The sequence below is a fragment of the Chionomys nivalis genome, chromosome 9, assembly GCF_950005125.1.
Source record: "Chionomys nivalis chromosome 9, mChiNiv1.1, whole genome shotgun sequence".
In the NCBI taxonomy this organism is placed as follows: Eukaryota; Metazoa; Chordata; class Mammalia; order Rodentia; family Cricetidae; genus Chionomys; species Chionomys nivalis.
This window is the reverse complement of record NC_080094.1, coordinates 52,680,210-52,699,912: the sequence shown is the minus strand read 5'-3', so window position 1 is coordinate 52,699,912 and position 19,703 is coordinate 52,680,210. Positions and strand designations below refer to the sequence as shown.

General features: G+C 39.7%; 1 protein-coding gene across 2 annotated transcripts in view; it reads left to right on the top strand.

Annotated features, from left to right (window-relative positions):
• Golm2 (golgi membrane protein 2) overlaps nucleotides 1-19,703 on the top strand; it is an 81,738-nt gene that overhangs the window by 33,833 nt on the left and 28,202 nt on the right. For both annotated transcript variants that reach the window (XM_057781736.1, XM_057781735.1), the window contains exons 3-7: nucleotides 3,242-3,344; nucleotides 7,090-7,180; nucleotides 10,536-10,677; nucleotides 11,639-11,719; nucleotides 17,979-18,077. In XM_057781736.1, the coding sequence (XP_057637719.1) occupies nucleotides 3,242-3,344; nucleotides 7,090-7,180; nucleotides 10,536-10,677; nucleotides 11,639-11,719; nucleotides 17,979-18,077 (516 nt within the window). The remainder of the gene's footprint in view (nucleotides 1-3,241; nucleotides 3,345-7,089; nucleotides 7,181-10,535; nucleotides 10,678-11,638; nucleotides 11,720-17,978; nucleotides 18,078-19,703) is intronic.

Here is a 19,703-nt window from a genome sequence, read left to right as displayed (position 1 = left end):
GAGAAATAAGACAACAAAAGATCAAGGATACAAATTTAAAAAGAACAGGTCAAACTCTTAACTACTTGCTGATGATAATTTACATAAGTGACCTCAAAAAGTCTACCAAGGAACTCCTACAACTCATAAACACCTTCAATAATGTAAACTTAACTCGAAAAAAATCAGTAGCCCTCCTTTATACAGATGATAAATGGCTGAGAAAATATTCAGAGAAACATCACCCTTCACAATAGTCACAAATAACATAGAATATCTTGGAGTAACTCTAACCAAACAAGTAGAAGACCTGTATGACAAGAACTTTAAATCTTTGAAGAAAGAAATTGAAGACACCAGAAAATGGAAAGATCTCCCATGCTCTTGGGTAGGTAGAATTAACGTAGTAAAAATGACAATCTACCAAAAGCAATCTAAAGATTCAATAGAATGCCCATCAAAATCCTAGCAAAATTCTTCACAGACCTTGAAAGAACGGTCCTCAACTCATATGGAAAAGCAAAAACACAGGATAGCCAAAACAATTCTGTACAATAAAGGAACTTCTGGAGGGATCACCATCCCTCCAGAAACTTACTATAGAGCTACAGTAATGAAAATAGCCTTGTATTGGCATAAAAACAGACAGGAGGACCAATCAAATCAAATCAAAGACCCAGATATCAATCCACACACCTATGAACACCTGATTTTTTGACAAGCAAAAAAAAAAAAAAAAAAACCATAAAATGGGAAAAAAGAGGCATATTCAACAAATGGTACTGGCATAACTGCATATCAACATGTAGAAGAATGAAAATAGACCCATATCTATCACCATGCACAAAACTCAAGTCCAAATGGACCAAAGGCCTCAAAATAAATCTAACTACACTGAACCTCATAGAAGAGAAAGTGGGAAGTACACTTGAACGCATTGGCACAGGAGACCACTTCCTAAATATAATCCCAGTAGCACAGACACTGAGAGCAACAGTTAATCAATTGGACCTCCTGAAACCGAGAAGCTTCTGTAAAACAGAGGACATGGTCAACAAGACAAAATGTCAGCCTTTAGATTGGGAAAAGATCTTCCCCATATTGGACAGAGGGATGATCTCCAGAATGCACAAAGAACTCAAGAAATTGGTCATCAAAAGATCAAATAATCCAATAAAAAATGGAGTATAGACCTAAACGGAAAACTCTCAACAGAAAAGTCTAAAATGACTGAAAGACATTTAAGGAAATGCTCTACATCCTTAGCCTTCAAAGAAATGCAAATCAAAACAACTCTGAGATTCCATCTTACACCTGTCAGAATAGCCAAGATCAAAATCACTGATGAAACAGCTTATGCTAGAGAAGATGTGGGGTAAAGGGAACACTCCTGCATTGCTGGTAGGAATGCAAACTGGTACAGCCACTATGGAAATCAGTATGGAGATTTCTCGGAAAATTAGGAAAGAACCTACCTCAAGACCCAGCAGTACCACTTTTGGGTATATACCAAAAGGATGCTCAATGATACCACAAGGACATGTGTTCAGCTATGTTTATAGCAGCATTGTTTGTCGTAGCCAGAACCTGGAAACTACCTAAATGCCCCTCACAGAAGAGTGGATAGAGAAAATGTGGTACATTTACACAGTGGAATACTACACAGAGGAAAAAATAATGACATCTTAAAATTTGTAGTCAAATGGATGTATCTAGAAAACGTCATATTGAGTGAGGTAACCCAGACCCATAAAGACAATATCATATATACTCACTCATAAGTGAATTTTAGACATGAATCAAAGAAAAACCAGTCTACACTTCACTACCCCAGAGAATGTAGACAACAATGAGGACCCTAAGAGAGACATACATGGATCTAATCTACATGGGACATAGAGAAAAGACAAGATCTCCTGAGTAAATTGGGTGTTTGGTGTTCGTGGGAGAGGGTGGGAGAGGGGGAGAAAGTAAGGGGAGCAGACAAAAAAAAAATACATAGCTGAATAAAAACAGAAAGAAAAATTATGCAGATTTTGAAAAGAAAGAAATTTGTCTCCCCCCCAAGAAAACCTATAGGATATATATTTAGATGTTTGAGTGCTTGCTTTAATGGAAGGCTGCTGTTGATTGGATAATTAGAAAAAAACTCTACAATTAACAAGTGTTCTGGCCTCAGGACCAAGGAAATGAAGCCAGTTTTTATTGGTATCAAAACCTCAGAAACATAATTTTAGCAGACGGAAATGTAAAACTTTAATGTTCTCAAAATGGACATCTAATGAAACATTTTATGGCCATTTTGTTTTTAGGAAGTATTTAGCCAAAAGAGTCATGAAACGGAATACCTAAGTATTTATTTATGTTGTGTGTGTGTGTGTGTGTGTGTGAGTGTGGTGCATTTCAAATTATAATTAAGAGAAACTTTGAGCCGGGCGGTGGTGGCACACGCCTTTAATCCCAGCACTCAGGAAGCAGAGGCAGGTGAATCTATGTGAGTTCAAGGCCAGCCTGGTCTACAAGAGCTAGTTCCAGGACAGGCACCAAAGCTACAGAGAAACCCTGTCTTGAAAAACCAAAAAGAAAAAAACAAAAATGAAACTTTGAACTTCTGTAAAAGCAAGGCATGAGGCCGGGCGGTGGTGGCGCACGCCTTTAATCCCAGCACTCGGGAGGCAGAGGCAGGTGGATCTCTGGGAGTTCGAGGCCAGCCTGGTCTACAAGAGCTAGTTCCAGGACAGGCTCCAAAGCTACAGAGAAACCCTGTCTCGAAAAACAAAAAAAAAAAAAAACAACAACAACAACAAAAAAGCAAGGCATGATTCTTAAAGGCTGATATTAGAAAAGTACATTTATGAATGAAATTTTCATTTATGACATAAGTAGACATTGAAAGTACACAGTTTCTACCTAATATCCTTTTACCCAGGAATGACCTGCTCATAAGAAGCAATTGGTATCTCTGAATGGGGCATGATTCAGCCTAGGCATGGAGGCGAGGACCTTGGTCTTGCCTCAGTGAGGGGACAAGACAGTCATAGTTGAGTTCCCAGGGGAGGCCTTAACCTCTCTGAGGAATGAATGGGAGGGGGGAGGGGAGTAAGAAGGAAGGGGAAATGGGATTTGATATTAAATTAATAAATAAATAAATAGTTTTTAAAGAAAATGTGCATAATTAAAAGACTACTCCATAGATTTTCATTAGAAAGTATTACAGTAAGTAAATTTAATTATTCCATGGTTCTTCCCCTTGTATGGCTAGAACAACTGGCTGAACTTCGTCAGGAGTTTCTTCGACAAGAAGACCAGCTTCAGGACTACAGGAAAAATAGCACATACCTTGTGAAGAGGTTAGAATATGAGAGGTAAGATGCTGCATGCAGTAGCCTGTCACAAGTGTTTATCTAGTGTTTGTACATAATTCACTTCTTCCTTCTGTCCTCTGCTCTTTTCTCTCTCGTTTTCTTTATCTTGTCTTTCAGAGGCTCTTGGAAAGCCATACTCTTTCATCTTGATATGTTCAACACTATGAAAACGTCTCTTATGTGATGTATTAGGTCTTTCTAGATTGTAAAACAGGAAAATCCTACTAACGGCAGGTTTTGTTGAATTGGAAATGGAAAGAACTGAGAGTCCTTCTTTTTGAGGGACTTCTAGAAGATGAAAAGAACCCTGGGGCCTGTCTTCAAAATAGCTAAGGGGATTTCTGCTCATGCTTCTGCTGTGCGCTCCTGCCCCTCATGCACATCTCTCATGGTGAAGAGATGGGGAAGTTCTTAGGGCCGTATGCTTTAAAGCAGCTTTATAGTAAAGGTTTTTCTTTAGGTCTATACACCAGAGGTTAGGCTCAACAGTTTATCTGTTTCTGACTTCTTACTACTGTTATTACCTATGTATAATGTATATATGTATTTATACTGCCAGTATTCAGTGTTTTTCCATATGTCTACAGGATTGAAGACTAAAACAGTGAGCTATAATATTTTCTTTAGCTTATCAGTTTATCAAAACTTAGTTTCTACAATTTGTGGAACCATTGTAGAAATTTTTGCTTTCCTTGGTATTTCTTGGGCAACAAGATGGCTTAGTGAGTAAAAGGCACTTGCTGTGCTAGTCTGACCTCCTTAGTGTGATCCCTGGATCCTGCCATGGAAAAGAGAGGACTAAAGTCCTCTAACATCTACATGTGTACCATGTGTACTCTGGCACTCACATGTCCACAAGTAGTTATATAGACATACATCATACAACTATGTAACAGCAATAATAATGGTAGAGTAAAATAAATAATTTTAGAATGTTCCATTTTATTAATTTTTTTGAACAACCAAAAACATTTTATTTTTATTTATTTATTAAAGATTTCTGCCTCCTCCCCACCGCCGCCTCCCATTTCCCTCCCCCTCCCCCGATCAAGTCCCCCTCCCTCGTCATCCCGAAGAGCAATCAGGGTTCCCTGCCCTGTGGGAAGTCCAAGGACCACCCACCTCCATCCAGGTCTAGTAAGGTGAGCATCCAAACTGCCTAGGCTCCCACAAAGCCAGTACGTGCAGTAGGATCAAAAACCCATTGCCATTGTTCTTGAGTTCTCAGTAGTCCTCATTGTCCGCTATGTTCAGCGAGTCCGGTTTTATCCCATGCTTTTTCAGACCCAGGCCAGCTGGCCTTGGTGAGTTCCTGATAGAACATCCCCATTGTCTCAGTGTGTGCATGCACCCCTCGCGGTCCTAAATTCCTTGCTCATGCTCTCTCTCCTTCTGCTCCTGATTTGGACCTTGAGATTTCAGTCCGGTGCTCCAATGTGGGTCTCTGTCTCCTTTCATCGCCTGATGAAGGTTAATATTCAGGAGGATGCCTATATGTTTTTCTTTGGGTTCATCTTCTTATTTAGCTTCTTTAGGATCACGAATTATAGGTTCAATGTCCTTTATTTATGGCTAGAAACCAAATATGAGTGAGTACATCCCATGTTCCTCTTTTTGGGTCTGGCTTACCTCACTCAGGATAGTGTTTTCTATTTCTGTCCATTTGCATGCAAAATTCAAGAAGTCATTGTTTTTTACTGCTGAGTAGTACTCTAATATGTATATATTCCATACTTTCTTCATTCTTCCATTGAAGGGCATCTAGGTTGTTTCCAGGTTCTGGCTATTACAAACAATGCTGCTATGAACATAGTTGAGCATATACTTTTGTTGTATGATAGGGCATTTCTTGGGTATATTCCCAAGAGTGGTATTGCTGGGTCCAGGGGTAGGTTGGTTCCGACTTTCCTGAGAAACCGCCACACTGCTTTCCAAAGTGGTTGCACAAGTTTGCATTCCCACCAGCAATGGATGAGTGTACCCCTTTCTCCACAACCTCTCCAGCAAAGGCTATCATTGGTGTTTTTTATTTTAGCCATTCTAACAGGTGTAAGATGGTATCTTAAAGTTGTCTTGATTTGCATTTCCCTGATCGCTAAGAAAGTTGAGCATGACCTTAAATGTCTTTTGGCCATTTGAACTTCTTCTGTTGAGAATTCTCTGTTCAGCTCAGTGCCCCATTTTTTAATTGGGTTGATTAGCCTTTTATGGTCTAGTTTCTTGAGTTCTTTATATATTTTGGAGATCAGACCTTTGTCAGTTGCGGGGTTGGTGAAGATCTTCTCCCAGTCAGTGGGTTGCCTTTTTGTCTTAGTGACAGTGTCCTTTGCTTTACAGAAGCTTCTCAGTCTCAGGAGGTCCCATTTATTCAATGATGGCCTTAATGTCTGTTCTGCTGGGGTTACACGTAGGAAGTGTTCTCCCGTGCCCATGTGTTGTAGAGTACGTCCCACTTTCTCTTCGATCAGGTTCAGTGTGTTCAGACTGATATTGAGGTCTTTAATCCATTTGGACTTGAGTTTTGAGCATGGTGATAGATATGGATCTATTTTCATTCTTCTACAGATTGACATCCAGTTTTGCCGGCACCATTTGTTGAAGATGCTCTCTTTTTTCCATTGTATACTTTTAGCTCCTTTATCAAAAATCAGGTGTTCATAGGTTTGTGGGTTAAAGTCAGGGTCTTCTATTCGATTCCATTAGTCGACTTCTCTGTTTTTATGCCAATATCAAGCTGTTTTCAATACTGTAGCTCTGTCATTTTATTAATTTTTATGTAAGAGATTGTCCCCTCTTAATATTTCACTAGTATATACTCACAAACATACATTCACTAAAAATGTTTTCATCAGTTAGCTGCTATGTAACATAAATGAAAGATTGCTTTCTAAATAATTATGCTAGTTTATAATGTGAATATTTTCTCATAGCCCTACCAGTATTGTTTATAGTTTAATTTTAATTCGGGAAATGTAAGCATAAAGCAGTGCAAGTATATCCAGATAGGAAGTTTAATTTGCAATAATTATATGAGCATTAATATATGTCTGTTTTCATTAAGTGCTTGTTTCTATTTGCAACACTGTCTATTTGTAGCCTTTGACTACTTGTCCATTAGAAAGTCACCATTTTTTATCTGTCTTCAATTTTCTGATACTGTACTGTTTCTTCCTTCTCTTTATTCCTTGCTATAAACTTGTATTGTGGTGTTTAAAGTACTATTGTGGGATATTTTTATACTGTGTAAAGATATATTGCTCTGATTGGTGTAATAAAAAGCTGAACGATCAATACCTAGGCAAGAGCTGTAGGGGGAGTTCTGGGCAGAGAGAAGTAGGAGATAATTGAGGCACACAGGAAACACAGAGAGGAAGCATGAGGTACAAGATGAAAAAGAGGTATTGCCCCGTGATAGAACACAGATCAATAGACGTGGGTTAATTCAAGTTATAAGAGCTAGGAACATGCCTGAGCTATGGGCTGTAAAACACTTGAGAAAGGATTGCTTTGTATCTGTCTGATTTCTGGTTTTGTTTCTTGATTTTTTTTTTCCAGTTAACGTTAGCAGTATTCCTTTTCCCCGTTAAAGAGTCAACTGTTCTGATTCTGACTGCATTTCACTGTTTCTCTTTTCTACTCTTCTCTACTGACCAATGTTTTGTCTTTCTAAACGTATGTGCCAGCTTCTGGACAGACTTGGAGAACTCAGTCCAATGGAGTCTAAAAGAATGACTTTCTAATTTAGTTTTCAGTGTGGACAGCAGATCAAGGAATTAAGAGCACAACATGAAGAAAATATAAAAAAATTAGCAGATCAGTTTTTGCAGGAACAAAAGGTAAATTAAAAATAAATATCTAAACAATACATGTTTTAGTTGTAATATATGTAATTTAGAAGTAGATATGCTTTTGTCATAACATATTAAGTATTCTAGCCTGCTTAAGTTTAAAAAAAGTTGTGTATTAGCTGAGTAGAGTGGGTGTCTAAAAATATCTCAACTTGCTTATTTTTTCTTATGGCTAGATATGGAACTTATGGCCTTGCACATGCTAGGCAAATTATCATTATTATTATTATCATTATTATTATTATGGTCTTTATTATTGTTGTTAATATTAGATTTTAAGGTGAATGGCTTTTTCCTGAAAAGAAAACTTCCCTTTTCTCTCCCTCCTTTTCTTCATCGCTTACTTCTTCTTGAGACATTATCTTACTGTGTAGCCCAAATTGGCCTTGAGCTCCCAATCCCTTCACCTCAGCATTTCAAGTGGTGGGTTACAGATGGATGGCACCGACACCCAGCTTCAGAAAGCAGAACATAATTGTCAAGATTTTTCTTATTAGTTTCTAGTAGTCTGGCACCCTGTCTTAAAACAGAAAGACACAACTAGACACTGCATAACTAAGTTTGGCTTGTATTTTCTTAAAGTACTATGGGTCAGATCTGTGACTTCTGTATGCCAAGTATATGTTATGATGAGCTACATACCCAACCCTCACTGGTACATTTTGAGTCAGCAAATTCTATTTATTCATTTTGAGTTGAGCTATCATAAAGGTCATTATAGAAATAGAGGATACTAGCTGGGCGTAGTGGTACATGACTTTAATCCCAGCACTCAGGGAGACAGACGCGCGTGATCTCTGTGAGTTCAAGGCCAATTTGGTCTACAAAGTGAGTTCCAGAACAGCCAAAACTGTTACTGTTTGTTAGACAGGAAAACCCTGTCATGAAAAAACGAGAAAAAAAAGTAAATAGAAATAGAGGAAATTTTTCTGAATATCACTAACCATTATGGACATGAGGGTTTTTTATACTCTTTAATCTCAGTTGATTAAATGTGGTTTGTATAAAATCTTAGAATTAAAAGTAAAGCATAACTCAATAATGAAAAATATTTCTTTTGTTCTTTGGTAATATATAAGGACTAAAAGTCAAGGATATCAGGGTTTTTGTTTGTTTTTCGAGACAGGGTTTCTCTGTAGCTTTGGAGCTTGTCCTAGAACTAACTCTTGTAGACCAGTTTGTCCTCAAACTCACAGAGATTGACCTTCCTCTGGGTGCTGGGATTAAAGGCGTGCACCACCACCACCACACCACCACCTAACTAGTCTACAGTGCAAGTTCCAGAACAGGCTCCAAAGCTACGGAGAGAAACCCTGGGGAGTGGGGATTGGGGGGAGAAGAAGAAGAAAAAAGAAAACACTTCCGTCAGATTACTTGTAGGCACTCTATAGTGCATTTTCTTAGTTAATGATTGATATGGGAGGGCCTAGCTCACTGCAGGGCAAACCTTGGCAAGTGGTCCTGGATGATATCAGGTTTTTTGTTGTTTTTCCTCAGTTTTTCAGTGAGAATATTGAGGGTGTTGCATCTTTCTCACAACTTTCCAGTCTACAGATGGAAACAGTTGCTGTTGTCTGCCTCTGCTTTGAAGAACGTGAGAATGAGCTAGTGGAAGAAGGCAGGCTTGAGTGGGCAGCCATTGTGTGGTCCCTGAGTGTATAGAAGATAGTATTGAGACCCTGGAAGTGTGCAGGAGTATAATGGGATGTGAATGGAAGGAGATAGGCTTGCTGTGGTGCTGTGTCATTTATTGCAAGCTTTTATTAGTTTTTGTCAAGTTTTATTAGTTTTGTTGTTTTGACAGAAATAACTGACAAAAAAAACTTGGGGTTGAAAATTTAAAAGAATACTATTTCATGATGTGGAGATACTACTAAAAATTCACTGTGTTAATAGGTAAATTTTTATGTTTTTGTGATATAAGGACAGAAAGTCTAGACAGACCAGAGGAGAATAAGAAGACTTAAAGACTGAAACACCTTGTAGTATATATATACTGAGTTAGATCTGGATAGAAAAGCAAGACATGGTGGGAAAACTGGTTTAAAAAAAATCTACATGAAGTCTAAAAGTTTAGCTAATAATAATAATAATAATTTTATCTTTTTCTTTTGCCTTTTTTTCTGAGTCTTGTGTGACTCAGACTAGTCCTAAATTCCCAATGTAGCCAACAGTGGCATTGAATTTATGATTTTCCTGCCTTTATCGCCTGTGTGCTGGTACTATAGATGTCTGCTACCCTACCCTGCTTATGCAGTTCAGGGTATCCAACCCAGCGTTTTATGGATGGCAGGAAAGCAATCTACCAATGGGGCCACACCTCCAGCCCAGTTATACTGTTGTCTTTGTTTTACAGGTCTAGCATGGTAATATCTATTTTAACATTAGGAGAAACTGAATGAGGAACAATTAATTTTCTATAAATTAAAATTATTTCATGCTGGGTGGTGGTGGCACATGCCTTTAATCCCAGTACTTGCGAAGCAGAGGCATGCAGATATGGACTTCAGAGCAAGTTCTAGGACAGCAAACACTACACAGAGAAACCTTGTCTCTAAAAACCAAAAATAAATAAGTAAATAAATTTCATAATAAAGACTTTCCTTAAAAACAATGAGGAGTCCCCTCACTAAATCACCAAACACTGTTTTAATAAAGTTGTCTTGGGGCTAGAGAAATAGCTCAGCAGTTAAGGGCACTGGCTGCTCCTCCACAGGTCCTGAGTTCAATACCCAGCAACCACATGGTGGCTCACAAGCACCCATAATGAGAACTGGTGCCCTCTTCTGGCCTGCAAGGACACATGCAGGCAGAATACTATATGCATAATGGATGGATGGATGGATGGATGGATGGATGGATGGATGGATGGATAGATAGATAGATAGATAGATAGATAGATAGATAGATAGATAGATAGATAGATGGATGGATGGATGGATGGATGAGAGGCAGCTGGCCTGGTCTATCTTATTTAGGAAATCCTAAACAACATAAACTATAACCTTGTGTCTCAAAAGAAGAAAGGGAGGAGGTGGAAACAGACTATTCAAAAGTTATCCATTCACACAAAGGTGATGACATTAGAAGGAAAATAACTTTTTAAACTTGTTTTTGTTTTTTAAAATGTTTTTGTAGCCCTTAAATGGTTCAGTAGGTAAGGGTACTTGTCAATAAGCCTGATGACCTGAGTTGATCCCCATTCCCACATAGTGGAAGGAAAGAAATGACTTATACAAGTTGTCCTCAGACTTCCATATGCCTGGCACCACGTGTGCATGCAACACAAATTAATAATAATTCACAACTGAAAATACTGTTACTAAATCTTTATCTTTGGCAGGAGACCCACAAGAGTCAATCAAATGATGGAAAAGAATTGGGTATAAATGATCATGTAGCCCCTAAAAATATTCCAAATATGGCTGAAAATGACGCAAATAAGAATGAGGACCCCTCAAGCAATCATGTTCCACATGGGAAAGGTAATATTATTGTTTTCTGTTGATAGGATACTGACTATTTCTTCCTGTTTTGAAGTATGTTCAGTCATTAACAGTGTTTGATTTTAGTTTTGAGATGATTTAGTGTCTGTATTGTTTAAAAGTTTGGTCATTTGATCAAAGAGTAAAAAGTAAGATATTTTAGTTAAAAGTGTTCCTGGGCAGTAGTGGCATACACTTTTAATCCCAGCACTCAGGAGGCGAGTTCCAGTACAGCCAAGGCTACATGGAGAAACGTGTCTCAAAAAAAAAAAAAAAAAAAAAAAACAACAACAACAACAAAAAACTGTATCAGGGCCAGGGAGTTGGCTCAGATGGTAAAAGCACTAGCTATGCAAGTATGGCAACCAGAGTTCAGTTCCTCAAATCTACATTAAAAACTTGATTATAGGGCTGAAGAGATGGCTCAGAGGTTAAGAGCACTGACTGCTCTTCCAGAGGTCCTGAGTTCAATTCCCAGCACCCACATGGTGGCTCACAACTATGTGTAATCAGATCTGGTGCCCTCTTCTGCAGGCATACATGCAGGCCAGAATGTTGTATACATAATAAATAAACAAATCTAAAAAAAAAAAAACTTGATTATAGTGGCATACCTCTGCAGTCTCAGAATTCCTACGATGAGGTGGGAGATAGAAACAGATTTTTCTGGAAGTACTCAGGTTCCCTAGCCTGGTGAATGCAGCACAGCAGTACACAGAAGAGACCCACCTCAGGAGTGGGCGGAAAGTGCCTACTCCTTCCTACTGCCACACGTGCACAGACACACTCTGAGGAAAGTATGTGTTTTTTAAAAATTAAAAGGACAAAAGCAAAACAAAACTAAGTTCTAAAAACAGTTGTTCAGTTGTAACCTGTGACTTTAGAAACTGGTCTTTACTTTCCTTCAAAACTTTCTCGATTTATATAAACATAATTGTATCATATTTTGTTACTTGGGCAGAACAAGCTAAACGAATTGGTGATGCAGGGATGCCTGGAGTAGAAGAGAATGATCTAGCAAAAGTAGATGATCTTCCTGCTGGTAAGTGAAAGTTGATAGAAAATTGAACTAAAGTGATTATCTTGTTTTTATCTGCCCCATTCTCTGTTCTGTTGTTGTTTGAGACAGACTGGCCTTGAACTTCTTTTATAATTCTGGCTAGTTTTGAAGGCAGGTTTTCCTGCCTCAGCTTCCTAAGTGCAGTTATAGACATGTACCACCATACTCTGTTCACATTGTTTTTTTGTAGGACCTGGAAAACCTATTGGGTGTGCTTGATGCTACTTATTAATTACCAGAATTGAAAACAAACATTTTGTTACATTTATTCATGTGTATGTGGAGGGGGTAAGTATGCCATGACATGTGTGAAGGTCAGAGGACAGCTAGTAGGAGATGAATCTAAATCAGGTTGTTAAGCTTGGTGGCAGTTGCCTTACCCATTCAACCATCTTTCTGGCCAATTGTCAGGATTGTTTTAGATGTAATGTTTATGAAGTTTTTGCTAAGTATATAGTCAGTTGAGAGACAGATGAAAGTGCCTGCTTCTTGAGAATCTCATGTTTGTCTGTCTAATCCACCCTTGTTTTACCTGTTTGTCTAGACCAGTGGTTCTCAACTTTCCTAATGGTATAACCCTTTAATACAGTTCCTCATGTTGTGGATACCCCAACCATAAAATTATTTTTGTCACTACTTCATTACTATAATTTTGCTGTTACGAACTGTAAATATCTGTGTTTTCTGATGGTCTTAGGTGACCTCTGTGAAAAGGTTGTTCAACCTCCAAAGGGGTCTCAACCCAGATTTATAACCACTATCTAAATCATAGTTTATTTTTAAAGTCACCTTGTTCTTGAGCAGGAGGCATTATATACACATATGTATATATGAGCAGGAAGCATTATAATAGGAATTGTTTTGTTTTGTTTTGGAAACAGAGTCTTTCTATGTAACCACCATGGCTGTCCTGGAACTCACTCAGTAAACCAGGCTAGTCTTGAATTGACAGAAATCCACCTGCCTCTGTCCCCCAAGTGCTGGGATTAAAGATGTGCACCACCACAGCCCATCTTATATTATAAATCTTATACTATAATTATAATTTATAACATGACTGATTATTATTTAGTAATGGAGATGCCTCTGTCTTTCATCTGCACTTGATCTTAGCAAAAGGCCAAGAAGCACCCTCCATTTGTCTTATGATTTGTGCTAAGGACAACAGTGACAAACAGATTTATAGATGGGACCAAACTACCCTTGGGTTCATTTGTAAGTCGCAGCTATACTGTTGATCCTAGGCCTTTAGTTGGTTGTTATCGGCTGCTTTGTGTGCAAAGTGTGTGTTGTACATTGCAGATGGCCGTGGAAACAAGGTGACAAAGTGATGAGAGAACCAGCTCTCTGTATTTGAGTGTTGTTTTTTCTGAGTAAATACCTGATTTCTTGTATACTTAAGTTTAGAAACTGTGTAATAGTAAGTGATATAAAATCATTTAGCCGGGCGGTGGTGTCGCACGCCTTTAATCCCAGCACTCGGGAGGCAGAGGCAGGCGGATCTCTGTGAGTTCGAGACCAGCCTGGTCTACAAGAGTTAGTTCCAGGACAGGCTCCAAAACCACAGAGAAACCCTGTCTCAAAAAAAAAAAAAAAAATCATTTAAACAAACTATAAAAAAGACCCAAGTAATATGTGCTAGTTAGAATAGATTAGGATATGATCTCTTAATAGACACCCTCAAATTGCAGCAGTTTAAAAAATAAAAACTTTAGTATCCATCTTAAAGCTTGACGTAGGATGGATGGCTCTTTTTGAACACTTATGTGAACAGTGGCTTCTGTCATGATACCATCATGTTCATATTAACTTTCTATTGATGTGAGATTCCCCTCTGTATGCTGTGAATATGTTTTATTACCATTTGCTTAGCAAAGAAACTGCTTTGGCCTATGGCAGAGCAGAATATAGCTAGGTAGAAAAAAAACTAAACAATGCAGGGAGACAGAAGGCACAGTCAGGCAGACACCATGTAGCTACCAAAGAAATAGGATGTGAGGTAACAAACCACAAGCCTCATGGTAAGATATAAAATAATAGAAATGGGTTAATTTAAGATATAAGAGTTAGTTAATAATAAACCTTAGCTAATAGATCAAAGAGCATGTAATTAATACTAAGCCTATGTGTGTTTCGTTGGGACTAAATGGTTGCAGGACGAGGCAGACCAGAAACCTCCATCTACATTCTATGATGTAGATTGTAGGTGATTTGCCTGTATTTGCTGGCCCAAATAGGAAATGATGTATTCAAGCTGGGCTTCATGGGGCACGTCTTTAATCTTAGCACTCAGAAGGCAGAGTCAGGCAGATTATACATTCAGGGCCAGCCTGGTCTACAAAGTGAATTCTAGCAAGTCAAGACTGTTACACAGAGAAGCCCTGTATCACAAAACAACCAAAAAAATGAAGTATTCAATTTCATTTTAATCTTCAATGTCAGAATATAGAACTCTTGTCCCCTAACCACAAGGGAAAGCTGGTTCTGTATCCAGTAAAAGAACAAAATAGGATCATATACCATCAAATTTCCCACACAGTTTTTGAGAAATAAACTGTACCAGTATTTATAGGTAGGAGTTTCTATTTTTTGTCTCCTCTTGTTTCCTTTCTTCTTAGTTTTCTTGTCAGCTGTCTACTTTTCTGTCATGTTTTTTTGGCTTTTGTTTGGTTGGTTGGTTTGGTTTGGTTTGGTTTGGTTTTTGGTTTTTCAAGACAGGGTTTCTCTGTGTTGCTTTGGAGCCTGTCCTGGAACTAGTTCTTGTAGTCCAGGCTGGCATTGAACTCACAGCAGTTTGCCTCCTCTACTCTAGAATCCTGGGATTAAAGGCGTGCGCCAATACCGACCACCCTGCTGGCCTTCATTTCTTAAAAGAGAAGAAATTTTTAACTCTTAAGTTCCTTCTTGTTGATAAAGCTCTGTGCACAAATAACATTTTTCATCTTAAAAATAAAATTTCAATGAGTGGAGAGATGGTTCAGTGGTTAAGAATATTTACTTCTCTTGTAAAGCGTTTGGTTTCAACCCCAGCAACCCACATGGCAACTCGCAGTCATCTGCAGATTCAGGTCCGGGGAAATGACTCCTTCTGACCTCCGCAGGTTCCTCCAGCATGTACACGGTAGACATACATATACTCAGACACACACATACACATAAAATTAAAATGAGTATTTAAGAGATACAAAACAAAGATTCTAGAGCCAAGCATGGTGGCTCATGCATGTAATCTCGGCACAAGGTCAGAAGTTATAGCAACATAATTTGAGTCCAGCCTGGACTGAAGAATGATTTCCAAGCCCAAGTAAGCTACAGTGTGAGGCCCTGTCATATATAAATAAATAAAACTCAAGTTTTATTTTGTTTTAATTGAGAATTCTACATGATGGCTCAGTGGGTAAAGGCACCTCCCACCATAGCTGATTATCACAGTTAATCCCCACCTCCTACCCACAACTGCACAAATAAGTAAATACAAATGTAATAAAAAATTTTTGAGCAACTAGGATACCTTATTCTTTTTTTATTTTTATTGAGTTTTACATTTTTCTTTGCTCCGCTCCCTGCCTTTCCCCTCCCCTCCCCCCTTCAACCTTCCATCAAGGTTAAGCTTTTGTTAGATTTAACGTTTTCTTTAACTGATGAGTCTATTTCCTCTATTGTATCTTCAGCACTTGAGATTCTCTCTTCCATTTCTTGTATTCTGCTGGTCATGCTTGCATTTGTGGTTCCTGATCTTTTTCTTATGATTTCTGTTTCTATAATTCCTTCGACTTGTGTTTTCTTTATTGTTTCTATCTCAGTGTTCTTTTTCTTGGTTTTAAGTGATTTGCTGATATCTTCCTATTTTTTGTTTGTCTTTTCCTCCATTTCTTTAAGGTAATTTCTCATTTCATCTTTAAGAATTTTAAACATTCTTTTGAGGTTATTTTTTATATCATTTTCTTCTGGCTCATCCATATTTGGTTGTTCAGGTCTTGCTTTTGTCGGGTCTTTAGGTTTTACTGGTCTTGTGTTGCTCTTTGTGGTGTAGCGTGTGATCTTACCTTTTCTACTCATCTTTTCCTCTAATAGGTGTGGTGGGGGCTGTCTGAGATTCTGTTGAATAATCTTCTAGGTGCCAGTGAATCCAAAGATGGTTGTTCCTCGTGGTACAGTCAGTGTCACAGTTCTAGTTACCCCATTGGTTACTCCTGTTCCTGGAGATAGCTCAATGCTCCTGTGCTTTGGTCTGCTCCCTTGGAGTTTGCTATCTCAGGCCTACTTTGGCCTAGGCTGCTGGCTTTGATCTGTTTCTGTAAATCCTGGTCTGGTTCTCCTCCTGCAGAAGTCCCTGGCTTGGAGTTGGACCTGTTCTGGTAGAGATCCCTGACTCTGGATCTGGTCATTGGCTCAGTCCTGATCCAACAGTGTTCCGGGACTGGGTTGGCTCCCAGGGCTGGATTTGTTCCTGGCTTTCTGCTCCCCGGTGGAGCTTACCTTATTCTTAATATTTTACCTAATCTGCAAAGTATAAATTTTTGCTTGTACTTTTCTATATGAAAAGATCTCATGGTTGTGAGTCATTATATGTCAAGATATTAACTTGTTTGTTTATTCATAAAATCTTGGCTGAGTGCCTATTATTTGCCAGGAACTGTCAGATGTGGTGGCAGTGGTGGCACACCCTTTAATCCCAGCACTAGGAGGGTAGAAGTTGATCTCAGAGTTCAAGGCCAGCCTGCTCTACACAGAGTGAGTTCCAGGACAGGACCTTGTCTCAGAAAACCAAAAAGAAGGGGAGGGAAAAGGAGGAATGAGAGGAGAGTGGAGAGAAAGAGAGAATATGGTAGTCAGCAAGACAGAATAGAGAGTACTGTGTATATCAATGATCATACAAGGAGGAAAACAAAAATGGTGGGGGCCACCAGCACCCACTGTGGAACTCTAAGGAGCCTGAGAGGTTCTTAGCGATGACACAGCAGCAGAAAAAGGAGTCAGTAGCCTGGAGCTCCCACAGAAACAGGCCATTACTAAATAGGGCTGGGCTGGCCACCGAGGCTGCTGCCTATGCTGCTTGCCCTGCTGGGAGATGGGAGATGGAGAGCACGGGCTGTATGTGATGGAGAGGTGGGGGAAATGGAGGAATGGACCTGTGAGTGCACGTTGGAGAGAGGCAGAACTAGAGATTCAGTGGAGGTGTCGGGTGTGAGAGAAGGCTGCAAAGGCTGTGGTGAGTGGCGGGGGTGGGGGGGTGGGGGGAGGTGGGGAGGGGAATGTTCTTGGTGAATAGGGCTGATAAGGTGATGTGAGTATCCTGGAGCTTGAGCAGACTCAGACCCCGAACATGCTCACCACCTGCACGATCATCCTGGTCCTGAGCAGTGCCAGGATGCCCAAGATGAAGCATGGTTCATTTACTGAATTGAACCTCCTTGAAAGACCTCTATGGTCCATGCTGCCCCTGGAGGCCACATTGGTATCCCTTGAGGTTCAAGTTGTTGTCCCTGGTTCTGAAGTCCATGCAGATGTTCGTGATCTGTGCCACTGACTGAGCCATGTTGATGTTAGTGGACTGTGCTGGCACCAAGGGCCAAGTTGATGTGAGTGGCCTGTGCAGCCACTGAGACAGGCCATGTTGATATCCATGGTCTGTGCTGTCTTTTACCAAGGGCCATGTCTGTGTCCATGGTCCTGGTGCAGCCGGGGCCATGTTGATGTCCCTGACTCCTACAAGAGTTATTTGCCGGGGCTGGAGAGATGGCTCAGCGGTTAAGAGCACTGACTGCTCTTCTCAAGGACCCGGGTTCAATTCCCAGCACCCACATGGCAGCTCACAACTGTCTGAAAATCCAGTTCCAGGGGATCTGACACCTTCACACCAATGCACATAAAATAAAAAAGTTAAATAAACCACAAAAATTTAAAAAAAAAAAAAAAAAAAGAGTTATTTGCCGAAGATGAGAATTACAAAATTAGGATATGCTGGAGCTGGAGAGATGGCTCAGTGGTTAAGAACACTGACTGCTCTTTCAGGGAACCTAGGTTCAATTCCCAGCACCCACATGGCCACTTACAACTGTCTGTAACTCCAGTTCCAGGGTATCTGACACCAATGCACATAAAATAAAATTAAATAAACTATTTTTTTAAATTAGGATAAGCATCATAGAATTATTGCAATGTAAAATTGATTCACAATGTTTAGCTTTTAGAAATCACAGTATTAATGGGAATAATGAGAGTATGTTTTTTCTTGTAGCTTTAAAGAAGCCCCCTGTGTTAGCTTCTCCACATGAAAGTCATCAAACAATTTCCCATCTTCCAACTGGACAGCCTCTCTCACCTAACATGGCTCCAGGTATAAAGTCTCACTTAGCATTTCCTTGAGAACCAACTTACTGTTCAACTGTTACTGTAGAATAAGTAGAACATGTCCTTTAGAAGCATGGTGAAGTAGTATTTGTTCTTGAAATTATTAGTTTTAAATGATTGGTAAAGTTCAGGGAGAAATAATTATATAAAACTGCACTGGGAAGGCAGAGGCAGGTGGACCTCTGTGAGTTTGAGGTCCAGCCTGGTCCACAGAGCTAGGTTCAGGATAGCGAAGGCTGCACAAAGAAACCTTGTCTTAAATGATTAAAAAAAAAAAAATCATCCTCTAGTAGTTTAAGACCATCCTGAGTCATATGATACCATATCCAAAAAGTAAGCAAAATCTTGCTAGATGGTCAGGAGGTGAAGGCCCTTGCACCAAGCCTGGCAACCTGAGTTTGGTCCCTGAATCCATATGGTAGAAAGAGAGAATCAACTCCCATAAGTTGTAAGTTGTCCTCCAATCTATACACATGTGTGCATGCTAGCATTTGTATACACATGCGCGCATGTGAGCACATATACACACACACAAGTAAATAGATAAATTTATTAAAAGTTGGATTTTATGCTGAGCAGTAGTGTGGCGCCTGCCTTTAATCCCAGCACCTGGGAGGCAGAAGCAGGCGGATCTCTGTGAGTTTGAGGGCAGCCTGGTCTACAAGAACTGGTTCCAGGATAGGCTCCTTGTCTTGAAAAACAAAACAAATTAGGTTTTAAAATGGGTGTGATAGCCGGGCGGTGGTGGCGCAAGCCTTTAATCCCAGCACTCGGGAGGCAGAGGCAGGCGGATCTCTGTGAGACCAGCCTGGTCTACGAGAGCTAGTTCCAGGACAGGCTCCAAAGCCACAGAGAAACCCTGTCTTGAAAAACAAAAACAAAAACAAACAAAAACAAAAACAAAAACAAAAAAAGGGTGTGATCATGCATAACTGTAATGCAGGCAGCTCATTCCAGCACTCAAAAGGTTGAGGCAGAAGATCATCTCAAACTCAAGGTCAGCCTGATCTTCTTATTGTGAGACCTTATCTCAACAATCAAACAAAAAATGTTGAGTAGTGTGGTTGTGGTAGTCACTGTTCTCTCCTTGTGAAAAGGCACCATGACCTTGGCAGCTCTTACAAAAGAGAACATTTAATTGGGGCTGGCTTACAGTTCAAAGGTTTAGTCCATCATCCTCATGGTGGAAGCGTGGTGACACTGTAGGCAGACACGGTGCTAGAGTGTAGCTGAGAGTTCTATGTCCACATCTGCAGGCAGGGGCAAGGGTGGAGCCACTGGGCCTGGCTTGGATTTTTGAAACCTCTAAGCCTACCCCACAGTGACACATTTCCTCCAACAAGGCTATACCTACGTCAGAAAAGCCACAAGTCCTAATCATATCAAGTAGTACCACTCCCTAATGACCAAGTATTTAAATCTATGAGCCTGTGGAGATCATTCTTATTCAAACCACCACAGTGGTAACGCATGCCTGTAATCTCAGAACTTGGGAGGTAGAGACAGGAGGACCAGAAATTCAAGATCATCATTGTTACTGTTCTATTGCTCTAAAGAGACACCATGACCAGTGCAACCCTTATTTAAACAAACAAACAAACAGTTAATTGAA